Here is a 15,463-nt window from a genome sequence, read left to right as displayed (position 1 = left end):
CACAAAACGGGGTTCACAAGCCATGGTCGGGGTCCAGGGGGCAGAAATGGATTTTCTTGGCAATAAGCGGACTCTGGGACTCCGGCGCCCCCTACCCCCAAACTGAAGCGCTTCCGTGAACACCCCTGTCCTCCGCAGGGGGAGGGGAGCAGGCGGGATCCTGGGTCCCTCATAAGCACTTTGGTTTTACCGCCTGCAACCTCACTGTGCCCGCCCCGCATCATGCCCCAGCCCAGGTCTAGCCGGGCCCACGGGCAGCACTTAGGGGCATCTCTGGCATTTGGGTGGGACCAAGTAGATGCCCCTATAGACCTAGTCCCTCACCTTCTTCCTTCCCAGTCCGGATTCCATTCTTTTCACCAGCACCCATCGCCCAAGGGGTACCAAGGGGGGCAAGGGGTGTCCAGTCCAAGCCCACCCCCGCCTCGCCTTCCGCAAAACTGTGAGCAAAAAGCAATAGAAGCCTCGCCCCCGCCCCGCCCCTTTCCGCAGGATTTGCAGTCTGTAGCCTCCTCCATCCCAGCTCCTAGACCTCACGGCTGTCCCCTCCCCCCCAGACACCTCCACTGCACAATTCGGGCGGGGTCGTGACCTTCCTTCCCTCCACCCCTTTTGCTTTCCGTATCGTCAGCCCTCCCAGCACCGACCCGGGAGAGGGACGGGCCCCACTGGCCTTCCCCTCCACATCAACTCTTTCTGCTTGACGATGTAGCAACCCCGGCCCCCCACCCACGTCTTCCCCTTTTCCCAGTCCCTGACAATAAAATCTGGATTCGTTGCCCTCCGTCCCCCAGACTCAGACTCTCAATCTTTGCCCGCTGTTTTGGGGAGCAATTCCATCAGAAAGGGTGTGTGTGTGTGTATGATGGGGGGTGGGGGGCGGGGAACGGCACACAGGAAAGAGAGCCAGGAGGAGGAGGGGGACGGGAAAACCGAGCTGGGAGGAGGCAAGATTCGAGGCTTGCGCAAAGCGAGCAATACCCATCCCGCTCAGCCCCACTCCGGCCCAGCTCAAGTGTCAACTTGGCCCTGGGGAATCATTTCGAGTCCAGGTCTCGGATTGCAGCCACGGCTGTTGACAATTCGTCGCAACTCCACCAGGCGGCGACAACGACATGGAAAAGAAAACCTTGGGGCTAAGACGCTCCAGTGCAGGGTCAGCGTCTCGAGGTCCTAGGGAGACAGGTGTCAGACCTGGTCTCAGACAAAGAAAGGATCCAGACTTTTGTGTCTCTAGTGGGAAACCCACGCCAGCGACACTCAAAGCACAGGGAGATGGGAGGAGAGACCTGGGAATCTGAGCTCTAGGCTTTATTCAGCTCCATAAAATAGTGACCTTGCGGTTAGTCCTCAACTTCCCCATCTGCAAAATGAGTAAGTTTTTTGGGTCTCTTAAAAGTTCGTTTGATTTCATGGATCAACGACTAAAGAGCTGGGACCGTGCTGTTTACAATGATACTAGAATGCCTTCTCATCTGGTTCCCTAAGCGGTCTGTAGGACAGGAAGGCGCACTTCACTAACTGCCTCTCACATGATGCTGGGGGGAGGGGTCTCTCCATCTTCAGAATTCGGCTCAACCACACACTCCCAAGAGCAGCCAGTGATTCTGTGACCCACCTCCCTCTAGCCCCGCAGGGCAGCAAGAAGGTCAACAAAAAAGGCCAGACCGGAATCCAGCCTCTACGTGGGCTCATCCTGAGTTGCATCTTCTTTGCTCACTTCCACCTCTCTACCCACTTCCCAGTCTTGCAGAAGAAAGGGGGAGGGAAAGTGGGATGGGGACTGTTAAAGAGGAAGATGAGGGAAAGCGGGCCTCCTGAGTTAGTTACCAAGTGGGGCGTGGGAGTTTCCTATAGGTTCAGAAATAGAATCCAACAAGGAGTTTGAGGGGTTTTGTGTGTGTGTGTGTGTGTGTGTGTGTGTGTGTGTGTGTGTATTTGTTTTGTTTTCAGGTTGATCTAGCTCAAAAAAGAGCCTGCTGCTGCTGCTAAGTCGCTTCAGTCGTGTCCAACTCTGTGCAATCCCATAGACGGCAGCCCACCAGGCTCCCCCATCCCTGGGATTCTCCAGGCAAGAACACTGGAGTGGGTTGCCATTTCCTTCTCCAATGCATGAAAGTGAAAAGTGAAAGGGAAGTCGCTCAGTCGCGTCCGACTCTTAGCGACCCCATGGAGCCTAGAGATCTAGAAATCTGAGGGGCAGAAGTGGCCAGACAGGAAAGTGGGTGGAGAAAAGTAGGGCTGGATCACATGTGGAGAGAGGGGGGTGGGGACTGGAAGAAATCTGGGTTAGAGGAGCTAGGATATTAGCATATCCCGCAGGTACCTCAAATCTGGTATAAAACTGAATTCATTATTTACCGCCTTCCTAAGCCTGCTATGCTTCCCACATTCCCTATCTCATTGATTAAGAGAACCACTCCCACCTGGAAAAGTGGGCATCCTCCTAGTCTTCCCTCCTTCTAACCCTTTTTCCTATGAGTCATTAAATAAATCCTATCTGCCTCTCAATAACCTATGGATCCTGATCATTGTTCTCAATTCCCACAACCACCGTCCTAACCAGGACTGGCTACATGATTTGTGGTGTCCAGTGTCGTAAGTAGTAAGGAAATTTCAGCAAAGAAGCCCATATTTCACTAGTTAAAGCCAAATGAGTAGGACCGGAGGCAAGGGAGGAAGTGGCTGAGGTTGGGTAACTGGGGCGTTTCTTGTTCTTTCAGGCCAGTATAATAGGAGCAGAGCACCTCCTGTTTGAAGCCTGACTGCCCACCAGAAAGGACTGTGCTTCGAGTGAGTTGAACTTCTTCCGCTGAAGAGAGATTTGAAGGCTGGGAGACTCAGGTGAGTACTTTTGTGGTGGATATACTTTTATATTCTCTGTCTCATCTCCCAGGTGGTAAAAACAAACAAACAAACAATAAAAAAAACTGAGGCCTGTTATGTGTGTGTGGCAGAAGGGACTATAGATAGATAGATAGAACTATTATGAATACAGAGGAGAAGGGACTCCTGGGAGGTCTTAAAGGACAGGGGAGACTATCTAGATGGATATTGAAAAGGCTTGGAGATGGGAGTAGACAGAAACTTCATAGATAAAATAGATAAACATTTGGGAAAATCTTTGAGAATGGGAAAGAGGAGGTTGGGGATCTTGGGATGAAAAGGCTTGGGAATGGCTCTGGAGCCCCTGGCACAAACAGTTCAGGTGCCTGGAAGCCCAGAGTTATTCGAGAGATCTGACTTCAAGGTCAGGTTGTGACTTCCTCTTCTCCCCACCCCTTTCAGCTTCCATCATGTGGAACACTTCTGACGTCAACTTCTCCTGCTACCATGAGTCTGTGCTGGGCTATCGTTACGTGGCAGTTAGCTGGGGAATTGTGGTGGCCGTGACGGGCACCGTGGGCAATGTGCTCACCCTGCTGGCCTTGGCCATCCAGCCCAAGCTCCGAACCCGCTTCAACCTGCTCATCGCTAACCTCACAGTGGCTGATCTGCTCTATTGCACCCTTCTCCAGCCCTTCTCGGTGGACACCTACCTCCACCTGCACTGGCGCACCGGTGCCACCTTCTGCCAGATCTTTGGGCTCCTCCTTTTTGTATCCAACTCTGTCTCCATCCTCACTCTCTGCCTCATCGCCCTGGGACGCTATCTCCTCATTGCCCACCCTAAGCTCTTTCCCCAAGTTTTCAGTGCCAAGGGCATAGTGCTGGCACTGCTGAGCACCTGGGTGGTGGCTGTGGCCAGCTTCGCTCCCCTCTGGCCAATTTATATCTTGGTGCCCGTAGTCTGCACCTGCAGCTTTGATCGCATCCGAGGCCAGCCCTACACCACCATCCTCATGGGCATCTATTTTGTGGTTGGGCTCAGCAGTGTCGGCGTCTTCTATTGCCTCATCCACCAGCAGGTGAAGCGAGCAGCACAGGCACTGGATCAGTACAAGCTGCGCCAGGCAAGCATCCGCTCCAGCCATGTGGCTGGGGCACACGAGGCTGTGCCTGGTCGTTTCCAGGAGCTAGACAGTGGGCTGGCATCAGGAGGACCCAGCGAGGGGATTTCATCTGAGCCAGTCAGTGCTGCCACCACCCAGACCCTGGAAGGAGACTCATCAGAAGTCAGGGACCAGAGCAACAGTAAGGCAGCTAAGCAGATGGCAGAGAAAAACCCTCCAGGAGTGGCTGCCAAGGCCAGGATGACTAAAGGAGCCCAGAGAGCTCAGGACTCTCCATCAGAGTTTGGGAAGGTAACCCGGATGTGTTTTGCTGTGTTCCTCTGCTTCACCCTGAGCTACATCCCTTTCTTGCTACTCAACATCCTGGATGCCAAGGTCCAGGCTCCCCGAGTTGTCCACATGCTCGCTGCCAACCTCACCTGGCTTAATGGCTGCATCAACCCTGTGCTGTATGCAGCCATGAACCGCCAGTTCCGCCAAGCCTATGGCTCCCTCCTGAGACGAGGGCCCCAGAGTTTCCATAGGTTCCATTAAAACTGTGTCCCCAGTCACCAGAATCTGGGATTGTCCCTTCCAGAACTAAGGTGGCCAGCTGTTACAGGAATAGGTGAAAGTGAGACCTGTGGGAATTTTCATGGACAACCACCCCTCAAACTCCCCAAACCTGGCCTCTCCACGCTTCACTCAACATTTCAGCTCTAGGCTGCTCAAGATGCATTATTAATTATTAATAAATGAATTCTATCCTCTTCATGTTCAGGTGTGATCTGTGGGGAAGAAGAAAATAGGCCAGGATTGGTTTGCAGCTGGAACCTAACAGTTGAGGGTTTGCTGCTGCTGCTGCTAAGTCGCTTCAGTCGTGTCCAACTCTGTGCGACCCCATAGACGGCAGCCCACCAGGCTTCCCCGTCCCTGGGATTTTCCAGGCAAGAACACTGGAGTGGGTTGCCATTTCCTTCTCCAATGCAGGAAAGTGAAAAGTGAAAGTGAAGTTGCTCAGTCGTGTCCGACTCTTCGCAACCCCATGGACTGCAGCCTACCAGGCTCCTCCGTCCATGGGATTTTCTAGGCTTTGGGGGGACATAAGTCAGAGCAGGGGCAGGAAGCAGAAACTTGGGACAGCCTTCAGCTGAGGGGTTTCCAGGTATAAATCATGTGAGTTGGTTTAAGAGGATTAGCCTGCCTCTTTTTTTAAAAAAAATCAATTACCATTAGCTTCCCAGGTGGCGCTAGCAGTAAAGAACCCACTTGCAAATGCAGGAGACATAAGAGACACTGGTTCAATGCCTGGGTCAGGAAGATCCCCTGGAGGAGGGCATGGCAACCCACTCCAGTATTCTTGTCTGGAGAATCCCATGGACAGAGGAGCCCGGCAGGCTACAGTCCATAGGGTTGCAAAGAGTCGGACACGACTGAAGAGACAGCATGCACGCACACCCTTAGCGGATGCCAGACAACCAATTCTTCTTTTTTTTTTTTTAATATTTTTTTATTTGGTTGCCACGGATCTTAGCTGCAGCATGAAGGATCTCTCCTTGCGGTGCTCGGACTCTCTAGCTGTGGCGAGCTCTGCAGCATGTAGGATCTTAGCTCCCTGAACAAGGATCGACCTTGTGTCCCCTGAATTATTACAAGGTGAATTCTTAACCACTGGACCACCAGTAAAGTCCCTATTAGCCTGCCTTTTTGTTTAACTGAAACTCCAATATTTTGGCCACCTGATGCGAAGAGCTGACTCAAATTTGAAAAGACCCTGATGTTGGGAAAGATTGAAGGCAGGAGGAGAAGGGGACAACAGAGGATGAGATGGTTGGATGGCATCACCGACTCAATGGACATGGGTTTGGGTGGACTCCGGGAGTTGGTAATGGACAGGGAGGCCTGGTGTGCTGCTGTTCATGGGGTCGCAAAGAGTCGGACATGACTGAGCAACTGAACTGATTTGTTTAACTTCCCAGAAATGGCCCCCACTCTAGCTACTGCTGCCAGGATGACCCATCACAACAGTTTTTTTTTTCAACACAAAAAAATTTTGAAATCCAGCTTTGATAGCCACTCCAGTTGAGTCCAGCCCCCTGACCCTTGCCCAGTCCAAAGAGAATGGACATGGGGGAAAACTCCTCTCTCTGTGGAAATGGAACTGAGCTTAACCAAAGCAGTGGCAGGCAGGCATTCTAGCTGCCCTAGCAGGATCACACTGCTTGGAGATAATTCACCTGGGTCCTGGCCCCTCCTCTTCCCTCAGACTTGCTCTTGTCATCCTGGGTTACAAAAGTTACAAAAAGACTCTAGTTAAGAAGGCCCAGGGGCCAGGCTAAGGGGAGGTCACACCACTCCCTTCCTCCAATGTGACCGATATCCTGTCATCCGTGTGCACATGCATGAACTCAAAGCACCTGTGGCCACCAGGTGACGCTGGTTCTCTGTGTTTCCCTTCTGGCTTCCCTATGAGGACAGAAGGTATCATCAGCAAGACAGGGAGTCCAGAGATACTACCACCCTCCTGGCCAGTAAGGGCAGAGATCCAGGAATCCCCACCCCTCCTTTTTGCCCACAGTTTAGGAAGAAAAGTGAAGAATTAGACACTTATTATTCATGAGATATTTACTGTCTACCTAGCTGGGGTGGGTGGAAAGAGTGGGCACTGTGGATAGAATGTGAGTCATGTTGGTGACACTGCTCTGGCTGCATGTATCCCTTCCCTGCCCATAAGTCCATGGTTTGAGAGAACAATGTCCAGAGAGAAGAAGATGAGAGCAGAAAGAACCATAGTCAGAGTGGACAAATTGATACTCTCACGTTCAACACACCTCCAGGGCCCAAGAGTCCTGCTTCCTAATAAGCAACATGTATTTTTGAGTGTCCTCCTTCCACAAAAATCACAGCAGCCTGTACAGAATCAAGTTCAGATGACTGAGCTGGGGGTCCAGACAGGTAGGGGTGAACAGCAAGACCAATAAAGATCATTGGCCTGGGAGTATAGATACCAGGGCTCCAGTCAAGGCTCTCTGATAATTTGTTCTGTGAATTGGAGCAGGAACCTGAGTCATCTTGGACCTCAGGTTTTATCATCTGTACAAAGATGCAGGTGGGGCTGCACTCTTACCATGCACATTATACTGTCCTAAATCCTGTAAATATATTATTTTGTGTAATCTTCACAAAATTTACCATAAGCTATCTGTTATAATGAGCTTCCCAGGTGGTGCCAGTAGTAAAGAATCCACTTGCCAATGCAGGAGATGTAAGAGACTCGAGTTCGATCCCTGGGTTGGGAAGATCCCCTGGAGGAGGAAATGGCACCCCACTCCAGTATTCTTGCCTGGAAAACCCCATGTACAGAGGAGCCTGGTGGGCTACAGTCCACGGGAGTCACAAAGAGTTGGACACGACTGAGCATCTGAGCATAACTATTATAATCTTTTGCTTAAAAAATAAGTAAATAATGCACAAATAGGGCAAGCCATTTGTCTAAAGTCTAAGGGTTAGTAAGTGATATGATCATGATTTGAGAACTGGAAGTCTGACTTTAGTACCAGTCTACATGTCTAACCACAGTAAGACCGAAACTTTTCTATAACTAGAATCAAGTGATCAGATGACCCCTAAAAATCCTTCCTGCTCAGACCTTCTAAGATTCTCAAAGTTGAGAGTTCTCTGCAGGGGTTGTAAAAGGCTCCACTTTTCATATTCTTTGAAGGCGATTCAAAAGCTCTGGCAAGTAGAAATGAGCAGCAATAGGGATTGAAGTTAGACCTCAGGAGGGACTTCCCAATCCTCAGTCACTGGAAAAAATGACTCAAGAGGACACGGGAAACCCTAGAGTCTGAGACCAAACGGGACACATCATAGCGAGAAAGTAACCCCCTCCTCTCTCACCCTCAACAGCCCCACACATATACCCCACCCCTAATCTCCATAGGCGCTGAGTGAGGGGAAAAGAGAAGGAAGATTATGCCTCAGGCTCGTTCTCTCTCTTGCGTGTGTGCACGGCGCGCGTGTCCACGCACGAGGTCCCTCGTGGTGCGGAGCTCACGCGTATCTTGGGCCAGTGTATGCATTTGTCTTGGGGAACTGTTTCACGGGGGCCCTCCTGAGGGTGTCAGTGTCGGTCTCTCTTTTTTCTTTATCTCTGTATCCCGCCAGAGCCCCAGCTCTATCGCTGACTTTCTGACGCTATCTCTCAAGGCTTCTCTTTGTCTCTCTCCATCTGTCCGTCTCTCCTCTACGCTGTGTTCAGCGCTTGTACCTCCGTTATCGCCCTTTTTTCTCCGCAGCTCTTTCTCTCGCGCCTGCACCCCGCCCCCTCCCCTGTCCCCCGCCCCTGCAGCTCTCGCTCGTACGCACACTCTCTCTCTTTCTCTGTCTCTTACAGGCAGATTTATGGTCAGCCCAGGGCCTTTCATTGGCCAAGCGCTGACAGGACTTGATTTAACGCCGCCTCTCATTGGCTGATCTTGACAGGCCGATTTACGAGTCACTCTACCATTGGCCAAACCGCCTTAGCTCTGATTTATGGCTCAGTGGCGGCGGGGAGAGGGGGGCGCAGCTTGGGAAGTGAGGACGCCCCTCCCCTCTGCACCGCTTCCGTCTCCCTCTCCCCTGCTTTTTCTCTCCTTGCTCTCCCTCCCCTCCTGGAACCGCATTCCCTATACCTATTCCTCAAGCTTTCTCCTCCTCTTTCATCCATTGGGAGAGGAAAATGGGGTGTGGTGGTGGTAGGAACTGAAGCAGATGAGGGGGTCTGAAGGGGTAAATAGGACCTGAGGAATCCGCGGGGTAGGATGGGGTACAGTAGGGAGAGAAAAGGAGATTGGAGAGGGAGAGAGAATCCTGAGCTGAAGGGGAAACTGAGGAGGCGCAGTGAGTGACAGAGGAAAAGGAAGACTGAGGAGAAAGGAAAGCCGAGGGAGAGAAAGGGAGGGTGTGAGAAGACTGAAAAGGGCGCGTTTGAGGGGGCTAATGGGCAGAAGCGGGGAGATGGGGGCACAGAGGGGGACTTTTCTCTTCAAACCTCACTATCCAGACAGAATAAGAGATGAAAATTTCCTCTTCAGACAATGGTTCTGAAAAGGGAGAGACTTGGAGGAGCAAAGGCGTAGAGAAAAGCGCAGCAGAGAGGCAAGAGGGGCGCAGGAAAGAACTAGAAGGTAATAGCAAGGAAAGAGGGATGGAGAACTAATCGAGAAGACAGAACTAAGTTTGTTTTTTATTTCAGGGCAGGGAGTGAGAAAAGGCTAATTCCTAGAGGAAATATTGAGAGCCGCAACTCCTCCTCTCAACGAAGACCCACAGGCGTCAGCCTGGGGATAAGTCAGACACCGCCCCCAGGAGATGTTCGGTTTCCTCAAGGCTGCAGTAGGCTCCCCTTCCCCACACCTCACTCCTCCCCTTGCCCACCTCCCCAGTTAAATTTATGAGTTCAGGGCTGGCCTTCAGGAATTAGGAATATTTATGCTTCTTTGAGAGTGAGGTTTGGAAGGTGATAAATAAGGGGCCGTTGGTGGGGGGGTGCAGCTGGGGGCTCCTATTTTTAGCGTGGCCACTTTCCCTAGCCTCCCCCCTCCTCCACCTACCAGTTCTGTCTCATCCTGAGCCAGAGAAGGGAACACTGAGGTGGGGAGTGGGTTTCAGATATCAGGAAGGGGCTTTGACTATCCTGGAAAGCCCCTCAGAGGACTGCAGAGCTTTGCAGCAGAAAGGATTGAAGGCTGATGGGGGAGGAATTTTCCACTCATCCTGGCATTCTTATAGCCCCTGGAGTGCAGTTACAGCATTTTCTGCAGAAGATGGAGAGAAATGGGGAGAAGCCAGTTTCCCCTGTTACCCCCTAAACTCAGTTGCTGAGGAATAAAAAAGAGGAGCCAGTAAATGTAGGGGCAGGTTTCTCTGGCTTGTCATTTCCCTCACAGAGAGAGGAAGATTTGAAATGCCACCCCACCGCCACCACCACAGGCTGGGTCCCTGGGAAAGGAAGCCAGGAATGTGGGGCTCAGGGCATCTCCTAGGAGTCTCAGCCTATCCGCCCCCACTGCTGGCTGAGAATTAAAAACAGCCAGTAATTCAGGATACCCCTTGCCCTGGGCCTCCAGGAAATGAGAGAGGGAGAGAGGATCTTCCCTGTGGATCTACATGACTTCTCCAGCCCTCAGCTTTAGGAGCCATGTCTGTGACCCTCAGCTCAACTGGAGGGCTTGCTCTGGGCTTGGGGAGGTAGTGAACAAAGATGAGGGTCCCTGATATAGAGGAACCTAAAGAGAGCAGAGGGAGCTAGGGAAGAGCTGCCCCCTCCCTCCACATGTACACAGTGGGCCTCCCATCCACTCTGGCCTCAGCAAGGATGGCTGCACATAAACACACACACACCCTCCCACCCCCAGACTGTGCCGCCTGGAGTGGGAGAAGGGAGGGAGAGAAAGGTCTAGACTGGCCCTTTAAGAGCCACTTAGGGTCAGAAAGCCTGGGCTACAGAGAGGGGAAGGAGCTGATGTCAGAAGACGGATGGGCAGCAAGATGGGGATTGATGCTAATGGGGGAGTTAAAGCTAAGTACCCAGACACTCAGAGGGCAGAACTGCAGATCTGTCTTCCTTATGCTTACCCCCCTTCCCCAAACCAGGGCTGTAAATCTGCCTTCTCAATTGGGGGAAGGGGGAGCCAGGAAAAACGAGATGCTGGAGATGCTCACTTCTCCCTTTTCCTATTTTTTTTTCCTTACCCTGTGCAAATCCTCCCACGCACCCACCCCTGCCCCACCATTCTTTTGTCCTTTCCCAGTCTCTGCTCCCAACCCATGAGCCTTTCCCACTGAAATTTCCAAATTTGGGCTTTCCATTGAGAATTAAGAGGATGGTTTCAGCTTGCAGAATTTAAAAAGAAACCACGAGAATGTCTCCTTCATCAGCCCCTGGGTAGGAATGGTTTGGTGGGGCTGTGTTGAGAGACTGGTAGACAGACTAGAAGCTCCCAGTTGCCTTGGTTTCTCTTCCCTCCATCCTTTTTTCACTTGGAGGTAATTCATCCGAGCATCCTTCTCCTGAAACAGTGGGGTGAAGGCAGAAAGCAGGATGTCAGGGAGGGGGAACCAGGAGTTGGAAGTGGTGCAGCTTCAGAGTTGGGTTTTTGGAGGCCTCTGACATGCTGAGATTCTGGAGGGCTAGTGGGGCTCCAAGGGCGGCTAGGGAAGCTGCAGGAGCTGTCCACTGAAAGATATATGGTCTAGTTTCTCGGAAACTCCTGGATCATACCATTCCCTCTCCTTGAGCACACACCCTGCCTGCTGAGTAGAGACAATTTCGGGCCAATAGTCTATTTACTGTAAAGGCAGGGTCCAGCTGCTCCCCATCCTCTCAGTAGGCAGTGGGGGATCTCAGGGAGGCAGGTCTTCTCAAAGGGACTGGAGCTAGCAAGTGTTAATTGCTCAGTCGTGTCCGACTCTGACTCTTTAGACTGTAGCCCACCAGGCTTGTCCATAGAATTCTCCTGGCAAGAATACTGGAGTGGGTTGCCATTCCCTTCTCCAGGGGATCTTCCAGACCCAGAGACTGAACCCAGGTCTCCTGCTTTGCAGGCATATTCTTTACTATCTGAGCCATCAGGAGCTAGTTACTCTTGGGGAATTTCATTTCTTCCTTTGATTTCAGGTGAGATGGTATCTTCCATCTTTCAAGACCTACAGTCACCTTTATCTCCCTCTTTGCTGGCAATCAGGGCCTGTTCTGGAGAAGTCCCTCTAGATGGGGATACCTCTCCATCTCATTTCATCTGTTGCATTGCTAAACCTGAACTCCTTTCTAGTCCAGGAAATAATAGGAACCTGATTGCTGCCTGGTTTCCAGATCCTCCCCAGTATCCATAAGACATCCATCTCCCGTCTTCCCTTTTCCCAGGTTGTTCTTCAAGGTCCCAAAATCACCTGAGGCCGTCCTGTCTTTCCTCAATCTTCAAGAACAAAGGAGAAAGCAAGGTTTGAGTAGGGGAAAGGGTGAGGGGGCGAGAGTTGTGAGCAGGAGCCACTAGAACCCAGGCTTTCCACCTTCCAGCATCTGGCCAAGGACTCCCTCCCATCCAGGGAGGTCAGCCATTGCCCTCAGCCCTGGTCTCTGGCTGCTTCTCTATTCTGGTAATAAATCCTGTCTTTGTCTCCCCTCCAACCCAGGCCCCAGGCGGCTGGGGGTCAGGGGCTGGGGGAGGGGTCAGTGTGGAGGAGGGAGAGATACAAGGAGAGTGGGAGGAGAAGATGGACAGGAGCAGCTGGTGAGCAGGCATGGGGGTGGGCAGTGAGGTGATGGGGCCTCTTGATGCTACAGATCCTAACTGCACATTCCAGCAGGCCTGCATTCCAAGTGAAAAAGCCTGGATTCCTTGGAATCCTGGAAATACCTTGGGGATGGCTCCTGGAGCATCAGGAATACTGGTTGAGGGGTGTATAGGTGTGGGGTGCCTCAAGGAAGGAGGCGGCTGAAAGAAATAGGAGAATAATATTGTGGGGATCATCTCTACCCTCACCAGACACCCCTCTATGCCTGTGCCCTGCATTCAGGCACACAGACGGACAGACAGACACACATGCACGCATACACAAGATTTATGGCCCAGCAGTGTGAGGGGGCCCAGGAGGGCCAGGCTGCTCCTTGCCTGGCCCCTCCCTAGCTGCCTTCTCTTGCTATGACTTTCCTGTCTCCATCTTTCCATTCCCCCTGCTCCCAGCTTTGCTCTCTTTGTGTGGGTTTCTCTTACGCAGTTTGCTATGCTGGCTTGCTGCTAACCCTCAACTCTCTTTGTGTCGCAGTCTTTTTCTCTTTCCATCTTTCTGTCCCATTCCTTCCACCTCTCCTACTTTCTTGGACCCTTCATCTGCCTGTCCTGCCTCTGCTGTTCTTCAACTCAGCCATCCTTTACCCCACCCCCACCTCAGAGCTCTCTGTCTGGCCCAGGGGGACTGTCAGATTGCAAAGAGGGATGGAAAGGAGAAATGAGTGACTTTGTATGAGTCTCTGCTTTGGTAGGAGGTCTGGGATCATATTGTGTTGTGATATGGGATGGATGGAGTTGGGGGAGGCCAGGTGACCAGGAGGGAAATTCAACAAATTGAAGAGGGTGAAATGGGAGGGAAGAGAGATTAATAGAAAAAAGATACCGAAGGGCAAACACTGAAGAGAGAAGGGTAAGAACTAAGGGTTTCCTTTAAGTGTGTTTTGGATAAGTCTGAAGGGGAGGAGCTGAAGGGCATTTACTGAGTCATATTGAGACACAGATCCAGACAAGATCTGGAGACCCAGCCGGAGACGTGATGTGATATCTACCAGGCAGCCACAATTCTGAGCTCTCCTGCCTACCTGGGGAGGTCTCACAGACCTCTGCAGTCAGTCTTGGAGTGCTAGTTCTCTCCCCACTCACCCCCTCCTCCCCTCCCCACCTCACCAGTGAGAATGACATCAGCTCTGGCTGCCACTGTCCTCAGCCCAGCTGATGTACTCTCCCATGGGTGAAAAAGAGGCCAGTCACCTCTGCCCCACCCATTCATTCTCCAGTCCAGGAGCTGAAGCTTACCAGCTGAAGCTGAAGCCAGCACCCCGAGGTGGGAGCAGGAGGAGGCTGTACCAGGTGGAAAAAAGTGGGAGCATGGGCACCAGGGGGAGAGCGAGGAACTGGAGGGGGCACTGAGGAAGAGGGGCTGCAGCACTAAATCACCCTGTAGGGGGGCTCCCTCTGCCTGAGCTCAGTGGGGTGGGGAAAGGATAGACATTTGGGGAGGGGGGAGAGAAGAATAGGGAATCGCCACATCTGGCAGGCAGGTGTCTGGCACTATTCAGGCTCTAGTCACTTTCCCAGCCAAAGGGGAGGAGGGGGAGACAGGAGGGAGGAGGGGTTCCCAGGATCCCCTGGGGAAGAGGGAAAGGCTCACAAACAGAGACAGAGGCCCAGAATCAGACAGAGAAAGACCAAGGGAAGGAGAGAATCAGACCCTACTCCTCAGTCTCTGCTTCAGTCAGTGCTGGGGGAGGGCTTGCTCATTGTCCTGAAAAAACATTGTTGGCCAGAGGACTGTGTAGGCCAGGGCACCAGAGTTCCATTCCTAGTGCGAAACAGAAGGCAGGAAAAGTTCACAGCAGGCCAGGCTGGGAAAACAAGCTCAGAGAATTCCAAGTTTGAGAACTGGATAGAACACTACTCTCCACACCATTGCTGATCTCGTGCGTATTCAGTCGTGTCTGGCAGCCCCCAACTCCAGCAGGGTCCATGTTGGGTGATGAGTAGGAGGTTTAGGGTGAAAGTGAAAGTCGCTCAGTTGTGTCCAACTCTTTGGGACCCCACAGACAATTCTCCAGGCTCTTTGCGACCCCATGGACAATTCTCCAGGCCAGAATACTAGAGTGGATAGCCTTTCCCTTCTCCAGGGGACCTTACCAACCCAGGGATCAAACCCACGTCTCCCACACTGCAGGTGGACTCTTTACCAGCTGAGCCACAAGGGAAGCCCGGAGGATTAGGGTGGTAACTTTAATGCCTGAACACTGCTTTTCCCCCAGCTTAGACGGGCAAGACAAAAATCCCTAGCCTTTATCCAGCCCCCTGTACCCCAACTCTCAATGCAGGATTGCAGAGTGCTATACCCAAGCATTTTTTTCTTCCCTTTGCTGAGGGGGACCCCGGGCCCTGGGGTCCCACAGTGGCTGAGCTGAATTGCTAGATTCTCAAAGAGCAGGCAAGATGACACCTCTATGTTTCAGGCATCACTGATGCTGGAGAGGCTTCTCCCTCTGGTTACCTTCCTTCCCTCAACCTTTCCTGTCTCTGTTGCCTAATCCTGAAGTTTACAGGCCCATCTCATGAGCAGTAGAGGTGACTGCAGAGACCCTTAAAATTGCAGTGCAGAGAAGGGCTCCCCACACTCCACCCCCCCTTCAAATCCTGCAGAGGAAGGGGGAAAGAAAACCAAAGCATTCTCCTGTCGCCGAGGCAACCATAAAACCCCCAGCTAAATCCATCTTGTGAGCTCACCGCCCCATTAAGATGCAGGGCCAGGCTCTGCGCCAGCCCAGCCACATTCATTTGTGCGAATAAAGGTGGAGGAGGGGGTGGGGAGCAGGCTCTGGAGGGATGGGGAAATGGCGAGGAGAGGTTATTTACACCACCGTCCTGACCTTCTGGAGCAGTGCTGGCTCCGATAAATAACCCGCTCAGCGCCATTTCGGAGCGGGAGAGGGAGGTGCAGGAAGGGAGCCGGGGCTGCAGGCGAGCCCCCACGCAGGTGCGCGTCTCCGGGTTACTAATGGCTGAGGCGGGAGCAGGCAGCTGGCTTTGGGGGTGGCGGGGGGAGCACTCCATTCCCTGGGACTCCCACTGAGAAAATACCATCCCCACCCCACCCCTGGCGCCAATTTCCAGGAGAGTGGACGGAGAGATGCCAAGGAGGCAAACAGCCCCGTAAATTAGGGATGGGGGCGCAGAATGCTGGGGAGTCTCTGAGGTAGGAAGAAAGAAATATTATAAGATGGGGAGCAAGGG

General features: G+C 52.4%; 1 protein-coding gene across 2 annotated transcripts; it reads left to right on the top strand.

Moving 5' to 3' along the window:
• Positions 1-1,355: 1,355 nt before the first annotated feature.
• On the top strand, positions 1,356-4,704 carry GPR84 (G protein-coupled receptor 84). 2 transcript variants are annotated; one of them, XM_055566386.1, is made up of 3 exons: positions 1,356-1,374; positions 2,724-2,844; positions 3,289-4,704. In XM_055566386.1, the coding sequence occupies exon 3, from the start codon at positions 3,297-3,299 to the stop codon at positions 4,485-4,487; it is 1,191 nt and encodes a 396-aa protein (XP_055422361.1). In that variant the 5' UTR covers positions 1,356-1,374; positions 2,724-2,844; positions 3,289-3,296; the 3' UTR covers positions 4,488-4,704. The 2 variants fall into 2 exon arrangements, with proteins under 2 accessions (XP_055422361.1, XP_055422360.1); XM_055566385.1 differs by lacking the exon at positions 1,356-1,374 and having other exon boundaries at positions 2,682-2,844.
• The last annotated feature ends 10,759 nt before the right edge of the window (positions 4,705-15,463 follow it).

Source organism: Bubalus kerabau, chromosome 1, assembly GCF_029407905.1.
Source record: "Bubalus kerabau isolate K-KA32 ecotype Philippines breed swamp buffalo chromosome 1, PCC_UOA_SB_1v2, whole genome shotgun sequence".
Taxonomy (NCBI): domain Eukaryota; kingdom Metazoa; phylum Chordata; class Mammalia; order Artiodactyla; family Bovidae; genus Bubalus; species Bubalus kerabau.
The sequence above is the reverse complement of the archived record's forward strand: the minus strand, read 5'-3'. Positions and strand labels throughout refer to the sequence as shown.